General features: G+C 43.3%; 1 protein-coding gene across 1 annotated transcript in view; it reads left to right on the top strand.

Annotated features, from left to right (window-relative positions):
- RAB5C (RAB5C, member RAS oncogene family) overlaps nucleotides 1–16,792 on the top strand; it is a 46,037-nt gene extending 29,245 nt beyond the window's left edge. Inside the window, exons 4-6 of the mRNA XM_040435271.1 lie at nucleotides 13,473–13,595; nucleotides 13,694–13,787; nucleotides 16,513–16,792. Coding sequence (XP_040291205.1) covers nucleotides 13,473–13,595; nucleotides 13,694–13,787; nucleotides 16,513–16,628 — 333 coding nt within the window. The 3' untranslated portion in view covers nucleotides 16,629–16,792. The remainder of the gene's footprint in view (nucleotides 1–13,472; nucleotides 13,596–13,693; nucleotides 13,788–16,512) is intronic.
- Nucleotides 16,793–17,457: the final 665 nt, after the last annotated feature.

Below are 17,457 nucleotides of genomic sequence, written 5' to 3'. Positions count from 1 at the left end.
TTTTTGCAGCCTAGGTGGGCAAAGGGGCCCACATTCCAAAGAGCACCTTTCGGATTTCACAGGTCATTTACCTACTTACCACACATTAGGGCCCCTGGAAAATGCCAGGGCAGTATAACTACCCCACAAGTGACCCCATTTTGGAAAGAAGACACCCCAAGGTATTCCGTGAGGGGCATGGCGAGTTCCTAGAATTTTATATTTTTTGTCACAAGTTAGCGGAAAATGATTATTTTTTTTTTTTATTTCCCTACAAAGTCTCATATTCCACTAACTTGTGACAAAAAATAAAAACTTCCATGAACTCACTATGCCCATCACGGAATACCTTGGGGTGTCTTCTTTCCAAAATGGGGTCACTTGTGGGGTAGTTATACTGCCCTGGCATTCTAGGGGCCCAAATGTGTGGTAAGGAGTTTGAAATCAAATTCTGTAAAAAATGACCAGTGAAATCTGAAAGGTGCTCTTTGGAATATGGGCCCCTTTGCCCACCTAGGCTGCAAAAAAGTGTCACACATCTGGTATCTCCGTATTCAGGAGAAGTTGGGGAATGTGTTTTGGGGTGTCATTTTACATATACCCATGCTGGGTGAGAGAAATATCTTGGCAAAAGACAACTTTTCCCATTTTTTTATACAAAGTTGGCATTTGACCAAGATATTTATCTCACCCAGCATGGGTATATGTAAAATGACACCCCAAAACACATTCCCCAACTTCTCCTGAATACGGAGATACCAGATGTGTGACACTTTTTTGCAGCCTAGGTGGGCAAAGGGGCCCATATTCCAAAGAGCACCTTTCGGATTTCACTGGTCATTTTTTACAGAATTTGATTTCAAACTCCTTACCACACATTTGGGCCCCTAGAATGCCAGGGCAGTATAACTACCCCACAAGTGACCCCATTTTGGAAAGAAGACACCCCAAGGTATTCGCTGATGGGCATAGTGAGTTCATGGAAGTTTTTATTTTTTGTCACAAGTTAGTGGAATATGAGACTTTGTAAGAAAAAAAAAAAAATCATCATTTTCCGCTAACTTGTGACAAAAAATAAAAAGTTCTATGAACTCACTATGCCCATCAGCGAATACCTTAGGGTGTCTACTTTCCGAAATGGGGTCATTTGTGGGGTGTTTGTACTGTCTGGCCATTGTAGAACCTCAGGAAACATGACAGGTGCTCAGAAAGTCAGAGCTGCTTCAAAAAGCGGAAATTCACATTTTTGTACCATAGTTTGTAAACGCTATAACTTTTACCCAAACCATTTTTTTTTTTACCCAAACATTATTTTTTTTTTATCAAAGACATGTAGAACAATAAATTTAGAGCAAAATTTATATATGGATCTCGTTTTTTTTTGCAAAATTTTACAACTGAAAGTGAAAAATGTCCATTTTTTTGCAAAAAAATCATTAAATTTCGATTAATAACAAAAAAAGTAAAAATGTCAGCAGCAATGAAATACCACCAAATGAAAGCTCTATTAGTGAGAAGAAAAGGAGGTAAAATTCATTTGGGTGGTAAGTTGCATGACGGAGCAATAAACGGTGAAAGTAGTGTAGGTCAGAAGTGTAAAAAGTGGCCTGGTCTTTCAGGGTGTTTAAGCCATGGGGGCTGAGGTGGTTAAAGAGGACCTGTCATCCAAAAATGCAGTACAATATGACTGCACCATGTTATAGCGCACGAGAAGCTGAGCAGATAGAAATTTACATCTTTGCTTTTTTTTTTTTTTTTTGCTTTTTTTCATTTTCTGTGAACACCTCTCTGTACAGGAGGGAGAGGTTATGAGTGACTGACACAGTTGTTTGTATAAGGCTCCATTCACACATCCGCAAGTGTGGTCCTCATCTGTTCCGCAAGTGTGCGGAACGGGTGCGGACCCATTCATTCTCTGGGGACGGAATGGATGCACACTATGTTCTCTCCGCATTTCCGGAGTGCTGCCCCGATCTATTGCGGACAAGAATAGGCATTTCTGTGGGGGGTGCTGGCCGGGTGTATTGCAGATCCGCAATGCACTACGGACGTCTGAATGGAGCCTAAGTGAGCATACAGAGATAGTTGTCAGTCACTGATAACCCCTCCCTACTGTGACTATAGCGCTTAGATAAAAGCAGGAATATAAATGTATAATTTACAGGTTTTACTGAATATTTTCCTACAAAACTATATATCAGTCTGCTCAGCTCCTCCTGCTCTATAAGACGGTGCCTGCAGATGGCACTGCATTTTTTTGGTGACTGGTGCTCTTTAACCACCTCAGCCCCCAGTGCTTAAACACCCTGAAAGACCAGGCCACTTTTTACACTTCTGACCTACACTACTTTCACCGTTTATTGCTCGGTCATGCAACTTACCACCCAAATGAATTTTACCTCCTTTTCTTCTCACTAATAGAGCTTTCATTTGGTGGTATTTCATTGCTGCTGACATTTTTACTTTTTTTTGTTATTAATCGAAATTTAACGATTTTTTTGCAAAAAAATGACATTTTTCACTTTCAGTTGTAAAATTTTGCAAAAAAAACGACATCCATATAGAAATTTTGCTCTAAATTTATAGTTCTACATGTCTTTGATAAAAAAAAAATGTTTGGGTAGAAAAAAAATGGTTTGGGTAAAAGTTATAGCGTTTACAAACTATGGTACAAAAATGTGAATTTCCGCTTTTTGAAGCAGCTCTGACTTTCTGAGCACCTGTCATGTTTCCTGAGGTTCTACAATGCCCAGACAGTACAAACACCCCACAAATGACCCCATTTCTGAAAGTACACACCCTAAGGTATTCGCTGATGGGCATAGTGAGTTCATAGAACTTTTTATTTTTTGTCACAAGTTAGCGGAAAATGATGATTTTTTTTTTTTTTTTTTTTTTTTCTTACAAAGTCTCATATTCCACTAACTTGTGACAAAAAATAAAAAGTTCTATGAACTCACTATGCCCATCACGAAATACCTTGGGGTCTCTTCTTTCCAAAATGGGGTCACTTGTGGGGTAGTTATACTGCCCTGGCATTCTAGGGGCCCAAATGTGTGGTAAGGAGTTTGAAATCAAATTCAGTAAAAAATGACCTGTGAAATCCGAAAGGTGCTCTTTGGAATATGGGCCCCTTTGCCCACCTAGGCTGCAAAAAAGTGTCACACATCTGGTATTGCCGTACTCAGGAGAAGTTGAGGAATGTGTTTTGGGGTGTCTTTTTACATATACCCATGCTGGGTGAGATAAATATCTTGGTCAAATGACAACTTTGTATAAAAAAATGGGAAAAGTTGTCTTTTGCCAAGATATTTCTCTCACCCAGCATGGGTATATATAAAATGACACCCCAAAACACATTCCCCACCTTCTCCTGAGTACGGAGATACCAGATGTGTGACACTTTTTTGCAGCCTAGGTGGGCAAAGGGGCCCATATTCCAAAGAGCACCTTTCGGATTTCACTCGTCATTTTTTACTGAATTTGATTTCAAACTCCTTACCACACATTTGGGCCCCTAGAATGCCAGGGCAGTATAACTACCCCACAAGTGACCCCATTTTGGAAAGAAGACACCCCAAGGTATTCCGTAAGGGGCATGGCGAGTTCCTAGAATTTTTTATTTTTTGTCACAAGTTAGTGGAAAATGATGATTTTTTTTTTTTTTTTTTTTTTCATACAAAGTCTCATATTCCACTAACTTGTGACAAAAAATAAAAACTTCCATGAACTCACTATGCCCATCAGCGAATACCTTGGGGTCTCTTCTTTCCAAAATGGGGTCACTTGTGGGGTAGTTATACTGCCCTGGCATTCTAGGGGCCCAAATGTGTGGTAAGGAGTTTGAAATCAAATTCTGTAAAAATTGACCTGTGAAATCCGAAAGGTGCTCTTTGGAATATGGGCCCCTTTGCCCACCTAGGCTGCAAAAAAGTGTCACACATCTGGTATCTCCGTATTCAGTAGAAGTTGGGGAATGTGTTTTGGGGTGTCTTTTTACATATACCCATGCTGGGTGAGAGAAATATCTTGGTCAAATGCCAACTTTGTATAAAAAAATGGGAAAAGTTGTCTTTTGCCAAGATATTTCTCTCACCCAGCAGGGGTATATGTAAAATGACACCCCAAAACACATTCCCCACCTTCTCCTGAGTACGGAGATACCAGATGTGTGACACTTTTTTGCAGCCTAGGTGGGCAAAGGGGCCCATATTCCAAAGAGCACCTTTCGGATTTCACAGGTCATTTATTACAGAATTTGATTTCAAACTCCTTACCACACATTTGGGCCACTAGAATGCCAGGGCAGTATAACTACCCCACAAGTGACCCCATTTTGGAAAGAAGACACCCCAAGGTATTCGCTGATGGACATAGTGAGTTCATGGAAGTTTTTATTTTTTGTCACAAGTTAGTGGAATATGAGACTTTGTATAAAAAAAAAAAAAAAAAAAAAAAAATCAGCATTTTCCACTAACTTGTGACAAAAAATAAAAAATTCTAGGAACTCGCCATGCCCCTCACGGAATACCTTGGGGTGTCTTCTTTCCAAAATGGGGTCACTTGTGGGGTAGTTATACTGCCCTGGCATTTTCCAGGGGCCCTAATGTGTGGTAAGTAGGTAAATGACCTGTGAAATCCTAAAGGTGCTCTTTGGAATATGGGCCCCTTTGCCCACCTAGGCTGCAAAAAAGTGTCACACATGTGGTATCGCCGTATTCAGGAGAAGTTGGGGAATGTGTTTTGGGGTGTCATTTTACATATACCCTTGCTGGGTGAGAGAAATATCTTGGCAAAAGACAACTTTTCCCATTTTTTTATACAAAGTTGGCATTTGACCAAGATATTTCTCTCACCCAGCATGGGTATATGTAAAATGACACCCCAAAACACATTCCCCAACTTCTCCTGAGTACGGCGATACCAGATGTGTGACACTTTTTTGCAGCCTAGATGCGCAAAGGTGCCCAAATTCCTTTTAGGAGGGCATTTTTAGACATTTGGATACCAGACTTCTTCTCACGCTTTGGGGCCCCTAGAATGCCAGGGCAGTATAAATACCCCACATGTGACCCCATTTTGGAAAGAAGACACCCCAAGGTATTCAATGAGGGGCATGGCGAGTTCATAGAAAAAAAAAATTTTTGGCACAAGTTAGCGGAAATTGATATTTTTAATTTTTTTCTCACAAAGTCTCCCGTTCCGCTAACTTGGGACAAAAATTTCAATCTTTCATGGACTCAATATGCCCCTCACGGAATACCTGGGGGTGTCTTCTTTCCGAAATGGGGTCACATGTGGGGTATTTATACTGCCCTGGCATTCTAGGGGCCCTAAAGCGTGAGAAGAAGTCTGGAATATAAATGTCTAAAAAATTTTACGCATTTGGATTCCGTGAGGGGTATGATGAGTTCATGTGAGATTTTATTTTTTGACACAAGTTAGTGGAATATGAGACTTTGTAAGAAAAAAAAAAAATAATTCCGCTAACTTGGGCCAAAAAAATGTCTGAATGGAGCCTTACAGAGGGGTGATCAATGACAGGGGGGTGATCAATGACAGGGGGGGTGATCAATGACAGGGGGGGTGATCAATGACAGGGGGGGTGATCAATGACAGGGGGGGTGATCAATGACAGGGGGGGTGATCAATGACAGGGGGGTGATCAATGACAGGGGGGGTGATCAATGACAGGGGGGGTGATCAATGACAGGGGGGGTGATCAATGACAGGGGGGGTGATCAATGACAGGGGGGGTGATCAATGACAGGGGGGTGATCAGGGAGTCTATATGGGGTGATCACCACAGTCATTGATCATGCCCCTGTAAGGCTTCATTCAGACGTCCGGATGCGTTTTGCGGATCCGATCCATCTATCAGTGGATCCGTAAAAATCATGCGGACGTCTGAATGGAGCTTTACAGGGGTGTAATCAATGACAGGGGGGTGATCAGGGAGTCTATATGGGGTGATCACCACAGTCATTGATCACGCCCCTGTAAGGCTTCATTCAGACGTCCGGATGCGTTTTGCGGATCGGATCCATCTATTAGTGCATCCGTAAAAATCATGCGGACATCTGAATGGAGCTTTACAGGGGGGTGATCAGGGAGTCTATATGGGGTGATCACCACAGTCATTGATCATGCCCCTGTAAGGCTTCATTCAGACGTCCGGATGCGTTTTGCGGATCGGATCCATCTATCAGTGCATCCGTAAAAATCATGCGGACATCTGAATGGAGCTTTACAGGGGGGTGATCAGGGAGTCTATATGGGGTGATCACCACAGTCATTGATCATGCCCCTGTAAGGCTTCATTCAGACGTCCGGATGCGTTTTGCGGATCCGATCCATCTATCAGTGCATCCGTAAAAATCATGCGGACGTCTGAATGGAGCTTTACAGGGGGGTGATCAATGACAGGGGTGTGATCAATGACAGGGGGGTGATCAGGGAGTCTATATGGGGTGATAACCACAGTCATTGATCACGCCCCTGTAAGGCTTCATTCAGACGTCCGGATGCGTTTTGCGGATCCGATCCATCTATCAGTGGATCCGTAAAAATCATGCGGACGTCTGAATGGAGCTTTACAGGGGGGAAATCAATGACAGGGGTGTAATCAATGACAGGGGGGTGATCAGGGAGTCTATATGGGGTGATAACCACAGTCATTGATCACGCCCCTGTAAGGCTTCATTCAGACGTCCGGATGCGTTTTGCGGATCCGATCCATCTATCAGTGGATCCGTAAAAATCATGCGGACGTCTGAATGGAGCTTTACAGGGGGGTGATCAATGACAGGGGGGTAATCAATGACAGGGGGGTGATCAGGGAGTCTATATGGGGTGATCAGGTGCTAATAAGGGGTTAATAAGTGACGGGGGGGGGTGTAGTGTAGTGTAGTGGTGCTTGGTGCTACTTTACTGAGCTACCTGTGTCCTCTGGTGGTCGATCCAAACAAAGGGGACCACCAGAGGACCAGGTAGCAGGTATATTAGACGCTGTTATCAAAACAGCGTCTAATATACCTGTTAGGGGTTAAAAAAATCACATCTCCAGCCTGCCAGCGAACGATCGCCGCTGGCAGGCTGGAGATCAACTCTCTTACCTTCCGTTCCTGTGAGCGCGCGCGCCTGTGTGCGCGCGTTCACAGGAAATCTCGCGTCTCGCGAGATGACGCACGGATGCGTCCAGGAGGAATGAATCAACCACCTTCCGGACGCATCCGTGCGTTAGGCGGTCGGGAGGTGGTTAAGGTCCACTGTAATATTGTCCTCTACTGGGGTATGGTGAATGTGTCCAGTGTCTGCTTATGAGATTTTTGTTTAACCCTTTAAGTCCCACTGCTGTACATGTACAGCGGAAGGTGGGATTTTAAATATGGCGCCTGCTTCCGAGCTCAGCAGGGCAACATCGCCGCTGGGTCTCTACTGTTTCAAACAGCAGAGGCCAGCGGTTAATGTCTGGGACTGGCAATAACTGCGATCGCAGACATTGTAGCTCTTTAGATGCCGAGGAATGGAAAAAAAAAAAAAAAAAGTTATGACTGGTAAGACAAAAACAAAAAATCCTCCGGGTTAAACCAATTAATGGCTTTTGCTGCATTGTAAGTGTTGAGAGACTTTAACCACCTCAGCCCCCAGTGCTTAAACACCCTGAAAGACCAGGCCACTTTTTACACTTCTGACCTACACTACTTTCACCGTTTATTGCTCGGTCATGCAACTTACCACCCAAATGAATTTTACCTCCTTTTCTTCTCACTAATAGAGCTTTCATTTGGTGGTATTTCATTGCTGCTGACATTTTTACTTTTTTTGTTATTAATCGAAATTTAACGATTTTTTTGCAAAAAAATGACATTTTTCACTTTCAGTAGTAAAATTTTGCAAAAAAAACGACATCCATATAGAAATTTTGCTCTAAATTTATAGTTCTACATGTCTTTGATAAAAAAAAAATGTTTGGGTAAAAAAAAAATGGTTTGGGTAAAAGTTATAGCGTTTACAAACTATGGTACAAAAATGTGAATTTCCGCTTTTTGAAGCAGCTCTGACTTTCTGAGCACCTGTCATGTTTCCTGAGGTTCTACAATGCCCAGACAGTACAAACACCCCACAAATGACCCCATTTCTGAAAGTACACACCCTAAGGTATTCGCTGATGGGCATAGTGAGTTCATAGAACTTTTTATTTTTTGTCACAAGTTAGCGGAAAATTATGATTTTTTTTTTTTTTTTTTTTTTTTTTCTTACAAAGTCTCATATTCCACTAACTTGTGACAAAAAATAAAAAGTTTTATGAACTCACTATGCCCATCAGCGAATACCTTGGGGTCTCTTCTTTCCAAAATGGGGTCACTTGTGGGGTAGTTATACTGCCCTGGCATTCTAGGGGCCCAAATGTGTGGTAAGGAGTTTGAAATCAAATTCTGTAAAAAATGACCTGTGAAATCCGAAAGGTGCTCTTTGGAATATGGGCCCCTTTGCCCACCTAGGCTGCAAAAAAGTGTCACACATCTGGTATCTCCGTACTCAGGAGAAGGTGGGGAATGTGTTTTGGGGTGTCATTTTATATATACCCATGCTGGGTGAGAGAAATATCTTGGCAAAAGACAACTTTTCCCATTTTTTTATACAAAGTTGTCATTTGACCAAGATATTTATCTCACCCAGCATGGGTATATGTAAAAAGACACCCCAAAACACATTCCTCAACTTCTCCTGAGTACGGGGATACCAGATGTGTGACACTTTTTTGCAGCCTAGGTGGGCAAAGGGGCCCATATTCCAAAGAGCACCTTTCGGATTTCACTCCTCATTTTTTCCTGAATTTGATTTCAAACTCCTTACCACACATTTGGGCCCCTAGAATACCAGGGCAGTATAACTACCCCACAAGTGACCCCATTTTGGAAAGAAGACACCCCAAGGTATTCCGTGAGGGGCATGGCGAGTTCCTAGAATTTTTTATTTTTTGTCACAAGTTAGTGGAAAATGCTTATTTTTTTTTTTATTTTTTTTTTCATACAAAGTCTCATATTCCACAAACTTGTGACAAAAAATAAAAACTTCCATGAACTCACTATGCCCATCAGCGAATACCTTGGGGTCTCTTCTTTCCAAAATGGGGTCACTTGTGGGGTAGTTATACTGCCCTGGCATTCTAGGGGCCCAAATGTGTGGTAAGTAGGTAAATGACCTGTGAAATCCGAAAGGTGCTCTTTGGAATGTGGGCCCCTTTGCCCACCTAGGCTGCAAAAAAGTGTCACACATCTGGTATCTCTGTATTCAGGAGAAGTTGAGGAATGTGTTTTGGGGTGTCTTTTTACATATACCCATGCTGGGTGAGATAAATATCTTGGTCAAATGCCAACTTTGTATAAAAAAATGGGAAAAGTTGTCTTTTGCCAAGATATTTCTCTCACCCAGCATGGGTATATGTAAAATGACACCCCAAAACACATTCCCCAACTTCTCCCGATTACGGAGATACCAGATGTGTGACACTTTTTTGCAGCCTAGGTGGGCAAAGGGGCCCATATTCAAAAGAGCACCTTTCGGATTTCACAGGTCATTTTTTACAGAATTTGATTTCAAACTCCTTACCACACATTTGGGCCCCTAGAATGCCAGGGCAGTATAACTACCCCACAAGTGACCCCATTTTGGAAAGAAGAGACCCCAAGGTATTCGCTGATGGGCATAGTGAGTTCATGGAACTTTTTATTTTTTGTCACAAGTTAGTGGAATATGAGACTTTGTATGAAAAAAAAAATAAAAAAAAAAATAAGCATTTTCCACTAACTTGTGACAAAAAATAAAAAATTCTAGGAACTCGCCATGCCCCTCACGGAATACCTTGGGGTGTCTTCTTTCCAAAATGGGGTCACTTGTGGGGTAGTTATACTGCCCTGACATTTTCCAGGGGCCCTAATGTGTGGTAAGTAGGTAAATGACCTGTGAAATCCTAAAGGTGCTCTTTGGAATATGGGCCCCTTTGCCCACCTAGGCTGCAAAAAAGTGTCACACATGTGGTATCGCCGTATTCAGGAGAAGTTGGGGAATGTGTTTTGGGGTGTCATTTTACATATACCCATGCTGGGTGAGAGAAATATCTTGGCAAAAGACAACTTTTCCCATTTTTTTATACAAAGTTGGCATTTGACCAAGATATTTCTCTCACCCAGCATGGGTATATGTAAAATGACACCCCAAAACACATTCCCCAACTTCTCCTGAGTACGGCGATACCAGATGTGTGACACTTTTTTGCAGCCTAGATGCGCAAAGGTGCCCAAATTCCTTTTAGGAGGGCATTTTTAGACATTTGGATACCAGACTTCTTCTCACGCTTTGGGGCCCCTAGAATGCCAGAGCAGTATAAATACCCCACATGTGACCCCATTTTGGAAAGAAGACACCCCAAGGTATTCAATGAGGGGCATGGCGAGTTCATAGAATTTTTTTTTTTTGGCACAAGTTAGCGGAAATTGATATTTTTAATTTTTTTCTCACAAAGTCTCCCGTTCCGCTAACTTGGGACAAAAAATTCAATCTTTCATGGACTCAATATGCCCCTCACGGAATACCTGGGGGTGTCTTCTTTCCGAAATGGGGTCACATGTGGGGTATTTATACTGCCCTGGCATTCTAGGGGCCCTAAAGCGTGAGAAGAAGTCTGGAATATAAATGTCTAAAAAATTTTACGCATTTGGATTCCGTGAGGGGTATGGTGAGTTCATGTGAGATTTTATTTTTTGACACAAGTTAGTGGAATATGAGACTTTGTAAGAAAAAAAAAAAAAAATTCTGCTAACTTGGGCCAAAAAAATATCTGAATGGAGCCTTACAGAGGGGTGATCAATGACAGGGGGGTGATCAATGACAGGGGGGTGATCAATGACAGGGGGGTGATCAATGACAGGGGGGTGATCAATGACAGGGGGGTTGATCAATGACAGGGGGGTGATCAATGACAGGGGGGTGATCAGGGAGTCTATATGGGGTGATAACCACAGTCATTGATCACGCCCCTGTAAGGCTTCATTCAGACGTCCGGATGCGTTTTGCGGATCCGATCCATCTATCAGTGCATCCGTAAAAATCATGCGGACATCTGAATGGAGCTTTACAGGGGGGTAATCAATGACAGGGGGGTGATCAGGGAGTCTATATGGGGTGATCACCACAGTCATTGATCATGCCCCTGTAAGGCTTCATTCAGACGTCCGGATGCGTTTTGCGGATCGGATCCATCTATCAGTGCATCCGTAAAAATCATGCGGACATCTGAATGGAGCTTTACAGGGGGGTGATCAATGACAGGGGGGTGATCAGGGAGTCTATATGGGGTGATCACCACAGTCATTGATCATGCCCCTGTAAGGCTTCATTCAGACGTCCGGATGCGTTTTGCGGATCGGATCCATCTATCAGTGCATCCGTAAAAATCATGCGGACATCTGAATGGAGCTTTACAGGGGGGTGATCAGGGAGTCTATATGGGGTGATCACCACAGTCATTGATCATGCCCCTGTAAGGCTTCATTCAGACGTCCGGATGCGTTTTGAGGATCGGATCCATCTATCAGTGCATCCGTAAAAATCATGCGGACATCTGAATGGAGCTTTACAGGGGGGTGATCAGGGAGTCTATATGGGGTGATCACCACAGTCATTGATCATGCCCCTGTAAGGCTTCATTCAGACGTCCGGATGCGTTTTGAGGATCCGATCCATCTATCAGTGCATCCGTAAAAATCATGCGGACGTCTGAATGGAGCTTTACAGGGGGTTGATCAATGACAGGGGTGTAATCAATGACAGGGGGGGTGATCAGGGAGTCTATATGGGGTGATAACCACAGTCATTGATCACGCCCCTGTAAGGCTTCATTCAGACGTCCGGATGCGTTTTGCGGATCTGATCCATCTATCAGTGGATCCGTAAAAATCATGCGGACATCTGAATGGAGCTTTACAGGGGGGTAATCAATGACAGGGGGGTGATCAATGACAGGGGGGTGATCAGGGAGTCTATATGGGGTGATCAGGGGTGATCAGGGGCTAATAAGGGGTTAATAAGTGACGGGGGGGGGGGGTGTAGTGTAGTGTAGTGGTGCTTGGTGGGACTTTACTGAGCTACCTGTGTCCTCTGGTGGTCGATCCAAACAAATGGGACCACCAGAGGACCAGGTAGCAGGTATATTAGACGCTGTTATCAAAACAGCGTCTAATATACCTGTTAGGGGTTAAAAAAAACACATCTCCAGCCTGCCAGCGAACGATCGCCGCTGGCAGGCTGGAGATCAACTCTCTTACCTTCCGTTCCTGTGAGCGCGCGCGCCTGTGTGCGCGCGTTCACAGGAAATCTCGCCCATCGCGAGATGACGCATATATGCGTGACTCTGCGCAGGGCTGCCACCTCCGGAACGCGATCCTGCGTTAGGCGGTCCGGAGGTGGTTAAAGTCCTAGAGTGGCCTGCCCTGCACTTCCTATTCTGTTGAGATTCTAGGTCTTGTTCACATTCTATAGTTATTTTCTGCCATAAAATGTGCAAACTAAAGAGCCCCTTTAATAAGGAGGAATATATGACACTAAATAGAAAGTGGCGGGTTTAAACCACTAAGGTAAAAAGGGTTGGCCCTCTGTAATGATTTATCATCTATCCATAGGAATGGTGGTAAGTGTCTGGTCTGTGGGGTCTGACCACTAGGGGTCCCTGAGTTAATGGAGTGACAGTGCTGCTCTAGTCAAATCTATGGGACTGCAGGAAATTGGCGTGGAGTACAGTGCTTGGCTGCAGCAGTCCTATCGAGATGGAGTGGCAGTGCACATATATGTACAAGTTGCTCCATTCTCTTGTGGGACCCCTGGACTCATGATTGGTAGGAATCCCACTGGTTGGACACTCGCAGATCAGATTCTCGTTGCCTTTCCTGTGGATGAGAAGTTATGGGATACTATGCCTTTAAATCCACACTTTTCTTACTTTGATTACCATTTATAATGCGCAATAAAAAAGTAAAATAAAGCATCTCGGTTGGCGGCATGCTGTATGAAAAGGCACCTAAGGCCTCATGCACATGGCAGAGCCTTGTGAACATAGCTTATATGGAGGCATACAGTCCCTGCCTCTCCTTACTGTGGACCCATAGGCAGTCCCTGTGCTACGTATGATGCCGCCATATTACTGAGCCATTCTCCTTAGAAACAATGCCTTTAGGGGAGCAGAGTTTTGGGAAACGGCGTCTAACGTGTCACAGAACAACATTTAAAAAATGTTATAACAGTAAAGCCTTTTATCCTTGCATATGAAATCAGAGGCCTGCAGGAGCACAGTAGGGCCCATGTAGAGGTCTTTGATGCCTTGGAACTGTAATATGGTGTTTTGTGCGAACGTTACTGAAAAGACATAGAGAACAAGGCACCTTGGGCCCACTTAATTACTGTCGATTGATTGAATTCTGTTTGTCCTCACTCAGGAAACATTCACCAGAGCAAAGAACTGGGTGAAGGAACTTCAGAGACAGGCCAGCCCTAATATAGTAATCGCCTTGTCTGGAAATAAGGCCGACCTTTCCAGTAAAAGAGCCGTAGACTTCCAGGTGAGAACGTGCCTCTAGTATTTGTTTTTCAAGTAATGATGCATCGGCGCCTACAAATAAATTCTGAAACTTTTATCTATATTCTTACTTAATTGCAGGAAGCGCAAGCATATGCCGAAGACAACAGTCTGCTCTTCATGGAGACATCCGCTAAAACAGCCATGAATGTGAATGAAATCTTTATGGCCATAGGTATGGTTTATTCCGAAGTGCTGAAATATGGAGCGCGTCCTTCACAAGCGCCCCTAGCTGCTTCCCTTTCCCTGTAGACCTGTTAAAAGCCGCATGGTTGGTTGGTGATTGCATGGTTGTAAAGGCACATTTACTTTAGGCAGCGTTCACATCTCCGTATTGGAGATCCGCCGCAAATGCCGGCTGTTAGCCAGATGAAAAACAGTGCATGCAACGGTTTTTGTCCAGGCGATACCTGGTATTTATGCTGGATCACCTCCGGACCCCATTGCAGTTATTGGGGAATCGGCAGTGAAGTAGACTATCCAGCAAACGGAGATGTGAACGAAGCCTAAATGTTTTCTGGCTAAAGGGTCGATTTAAAGCAAACCCCTCTTTAGATGATGTTTGGAAGTGTCCGCTGGTCATATACGGTTTCCAACAGTGTGACCTCTACTGGACAAATATAGTATCACACGTTTGCCATTCTAATGAAGGATCAACCAAGTAGTACATGGGATGTGGCAGGGATGCAAGAGTGAGAAGTGCTCTTTATTAGTGGCTCTCTGCAGTTACATAATGGGGGTCCGTAGTGGGACATCAAAGTTCCCTAATAGAGAAAATCCTGCATCGAAAATGGGGCATGTGGGGCTTCTGAGAACTACAAAAAAGGATACATATGATAACAAAGGCCAAAAATCTGTACTATATGATGCAAAGGCCAGCGTGCTGCTCTTTCAGCAGAGGGCAGAAGCGGAATACATTTATGCTTTAAAGGGAACCTGTCACCAATCTGAAAGCACAATGTTATAGAGCAGGAGAAGCTGAGCAGATTCGTGTATATATTTGCGGGAAAAGATTCAGGAAAACTTGTAATTTTTACATTTACACCTTCAGCCCTGTGAATAACCATCATTACCAGAGGAGGTGTTATCAGTGACTGATACAGCCCTGATCAAAAGTTTAAGACCATTTGAAAAATGGCAAAAAAATCATATTTTACATTGCTGGATCTTAACAAGGTTCCAAGTAGAGTTTCAACATGCAGCAAGAAGAAATGGGAGTGAGACAAAACATTTTTTGAGCATTTAATTTAATGAAAACAACGAATAAACTGAAACAGGCTGTTTTTCAGCTGATCAAAATTTTAGGACCACATGCCTTTAAAAGGCCAAATCTGCAAAGATGTGGATTCATTATCATTTTCTGTCAAGTAGTCACACGTTGTGATGGCAAAGGCAAAAAAACTCGCCCTTTTTGAACGTGGTCGGATTGTTGAACTGCATAAGCAGGGTCTCTCACAGCGCGCCATCGCTGCTGAGGTGGGACGCAGTAAGACAGTCATTTGGAATCTTAAATGTTCCTGAGGGTTATGGAACAAAAAAGTCAAGTGGAAGACCCAAAAAAATTTCATCAGCACTGAGCCGGAGGATCCAATTGGCTGTCCGTCAAGATACTGGACGATCCTCGACCCAAATTAAGGCCCTTACTGGTGCTGACTGCAGCCCCATAACCATCAGACGGCATCTGAGACTGAAGGGCTTCAAAGACCTCGTCTCCTTGAACGCCACAGAACTGCTCGTTTGGACTCTGCAAGAGAGCACCAAACATGGGACATTCAAAGGTGGAAGAAAGTTTTTTTCTCTGATGAGAAAAAATGTTACCTTGATGGTTCTGATGGTTTCCAATGTTACTGGCATGACGAGCAGGTCCCACCTGAGATGTTTTCTACGTGCCACAGTGGAGGGCGCGCCATAATGGTCTGGGGTGTTTTTTCCTTCAGTGGAACAATGGAGCTTCAGGAAGTGCAGGGGCGTCAAACGGCCGCTGGCTATGTCCAGATGTTGCAGAGAGCATTCCCCATGACTGAGGGCCCTCGTCTGTGTGGTAATGACTGGGTTTTTCAACAGGACAAGGATACAGTACGCAATGCCCGCAGGACAAGGGACTTCTTCCAGGAGAATAACATCACTCTTTTGGCCCATCCTGCGTGTTCCCCTGATCTAAATCCAATTGAGAACCTTTGGGGATGGATGGCAAGGGAAGTTTACAAAAATGGACAACAGTTCCAGACAGTAGATGGCCTTCGTGCAGCCGTCTTCACCACTTGGAGAAATGTTCCCACTCACCTCATGGAAACGCTTGCATCAAGCATGCCGAAACAAATTTTTTAAGTGATTAAACCATAACGGCGGAGCTACTTATTACTGAGTTCATGTTTGGGAGTTGGATTTCTGTTTTGGGGGGGGGGGTTTAGTTTTTTTTTTGGAGGTGTGGTCCTAAACTTTTGATCAGCTGAAAAACAGCCTGTTTCAGTTTATTTGTTTTTTTCATTAAATTGAATGCTCAAAAAATGTTTTGTCTCACTCCCATTTCTCCTTGTTGCATGTTGAAGCTATACTTGGAACCTTGTTAAGATCCAGCCATGCTAAATATGATTTTTTGCCATTTTTCAAGTGGTCTTAAACTTTTGATCAGGACTGTATATACACGTATATACAATGCTATCAATCACTGATAACCCCTCCCTCCTGTACAGAAGGCAGAAAAAGCAGAGATATAAATGTATAAATGACAGGTTTTACTGAATCTTTTCCCACAAATATATATACATGAATCCGCTCAGCTTCTCCTGCTCTATAACATGGTGCGTTCAGATTGCATTTTTTGGTGACAGGTCCTCTAAGTATAATGAAGGCTATTTTCTTTCTTTCTTTAATGTTTGGTCTTTTTTTTTTTTCTCCAGCCAAGAAACTGCCGAAGAACGAGCCACAAAGTGCACAAGGTGCCCCTGGAAGGAATAGGGGTGTGGACCTCCAAGAAAATACCCCCCCTGCTAGGAGCCAGTGCTGCAGCAACTGAGTTATGTGTATTAGTTTCCGCCACTGTGTACTTCCTCATCGCTCATCACTTGGTGGTGGGCAGAGAGGAACCAGAATAAAGAGATTCACAATAAAAAAAAATGTCAAATTAAAAAGAAAAATTACCAACAATAAAACCAACAAAGAGATGAGACTGGAAATCCACTTTAAGCCTAATCAATGCTTAACCCCCTGCAGAATCAGAATGCCCACCCTGCTTCTGGAGGGGCTAAGAAGGGCGCTGTGACTTTGTATCTTATCATCTATACTACCACTCCAGCTTCTGATTGATCAGCGTCCTGATGGATATCTCATTCCACCTGCACTTTTTTTCCTTGTATAAATACTAATTCAATTTTTAAGTCTTAAGTCACTTTTAATATATATATTATAAATATATAAATATGAACTATGATCCGATTAACCTCCTCCGATTTCCCTCCTTCTCCCTCCTCCGGTTTCGGGGCTTGGTGGCGCCTGTGAGAAGGGAAGTGGACGCTTCAGTTCTGAAGCCTTGGGAAACGTGTGATGCTTCTTATCAAATTCTGATGAGCTCCTTGTTCATGAAATCATTCTTTAAGCATATATTGTAAGGACAGAGCGCTGTGTACATTGACATGCATATATGTATGGAGTGTATATGAATATATATATTATTTTTTTTCAAAGGTTTAATCCCCTTAATACAGGAGGCCTTTAAATGATGTGTTAATCCAAAGGCCATTGTGGGGGGGATTGATCAAAAGGGCTCCTCCTACTGGAATAACATGGAGAGTTCCCTCAGCAGCCCCTTCCATCCATCAGTAGTCTTTCTTTAATGGACAGTTTGC

The sequence above is a fragment of the Bufo bufo genome, chromosome 6 (assembly GCF_905171765.1).
Source record: "Bufo bufo chromosome 6, aBufBuf1.1, whole genome shotgun sequence".
NCBI classification, from domain to species: domain Eukaryota; kingdom Metazoa; phylum Chordata; class Amphibia; order Anura; family Bufonidae; genus Bufo; species Bufo bufo.
This window is presented reverse-complemented; position numbering and strand designations above follow the sequence as displayed.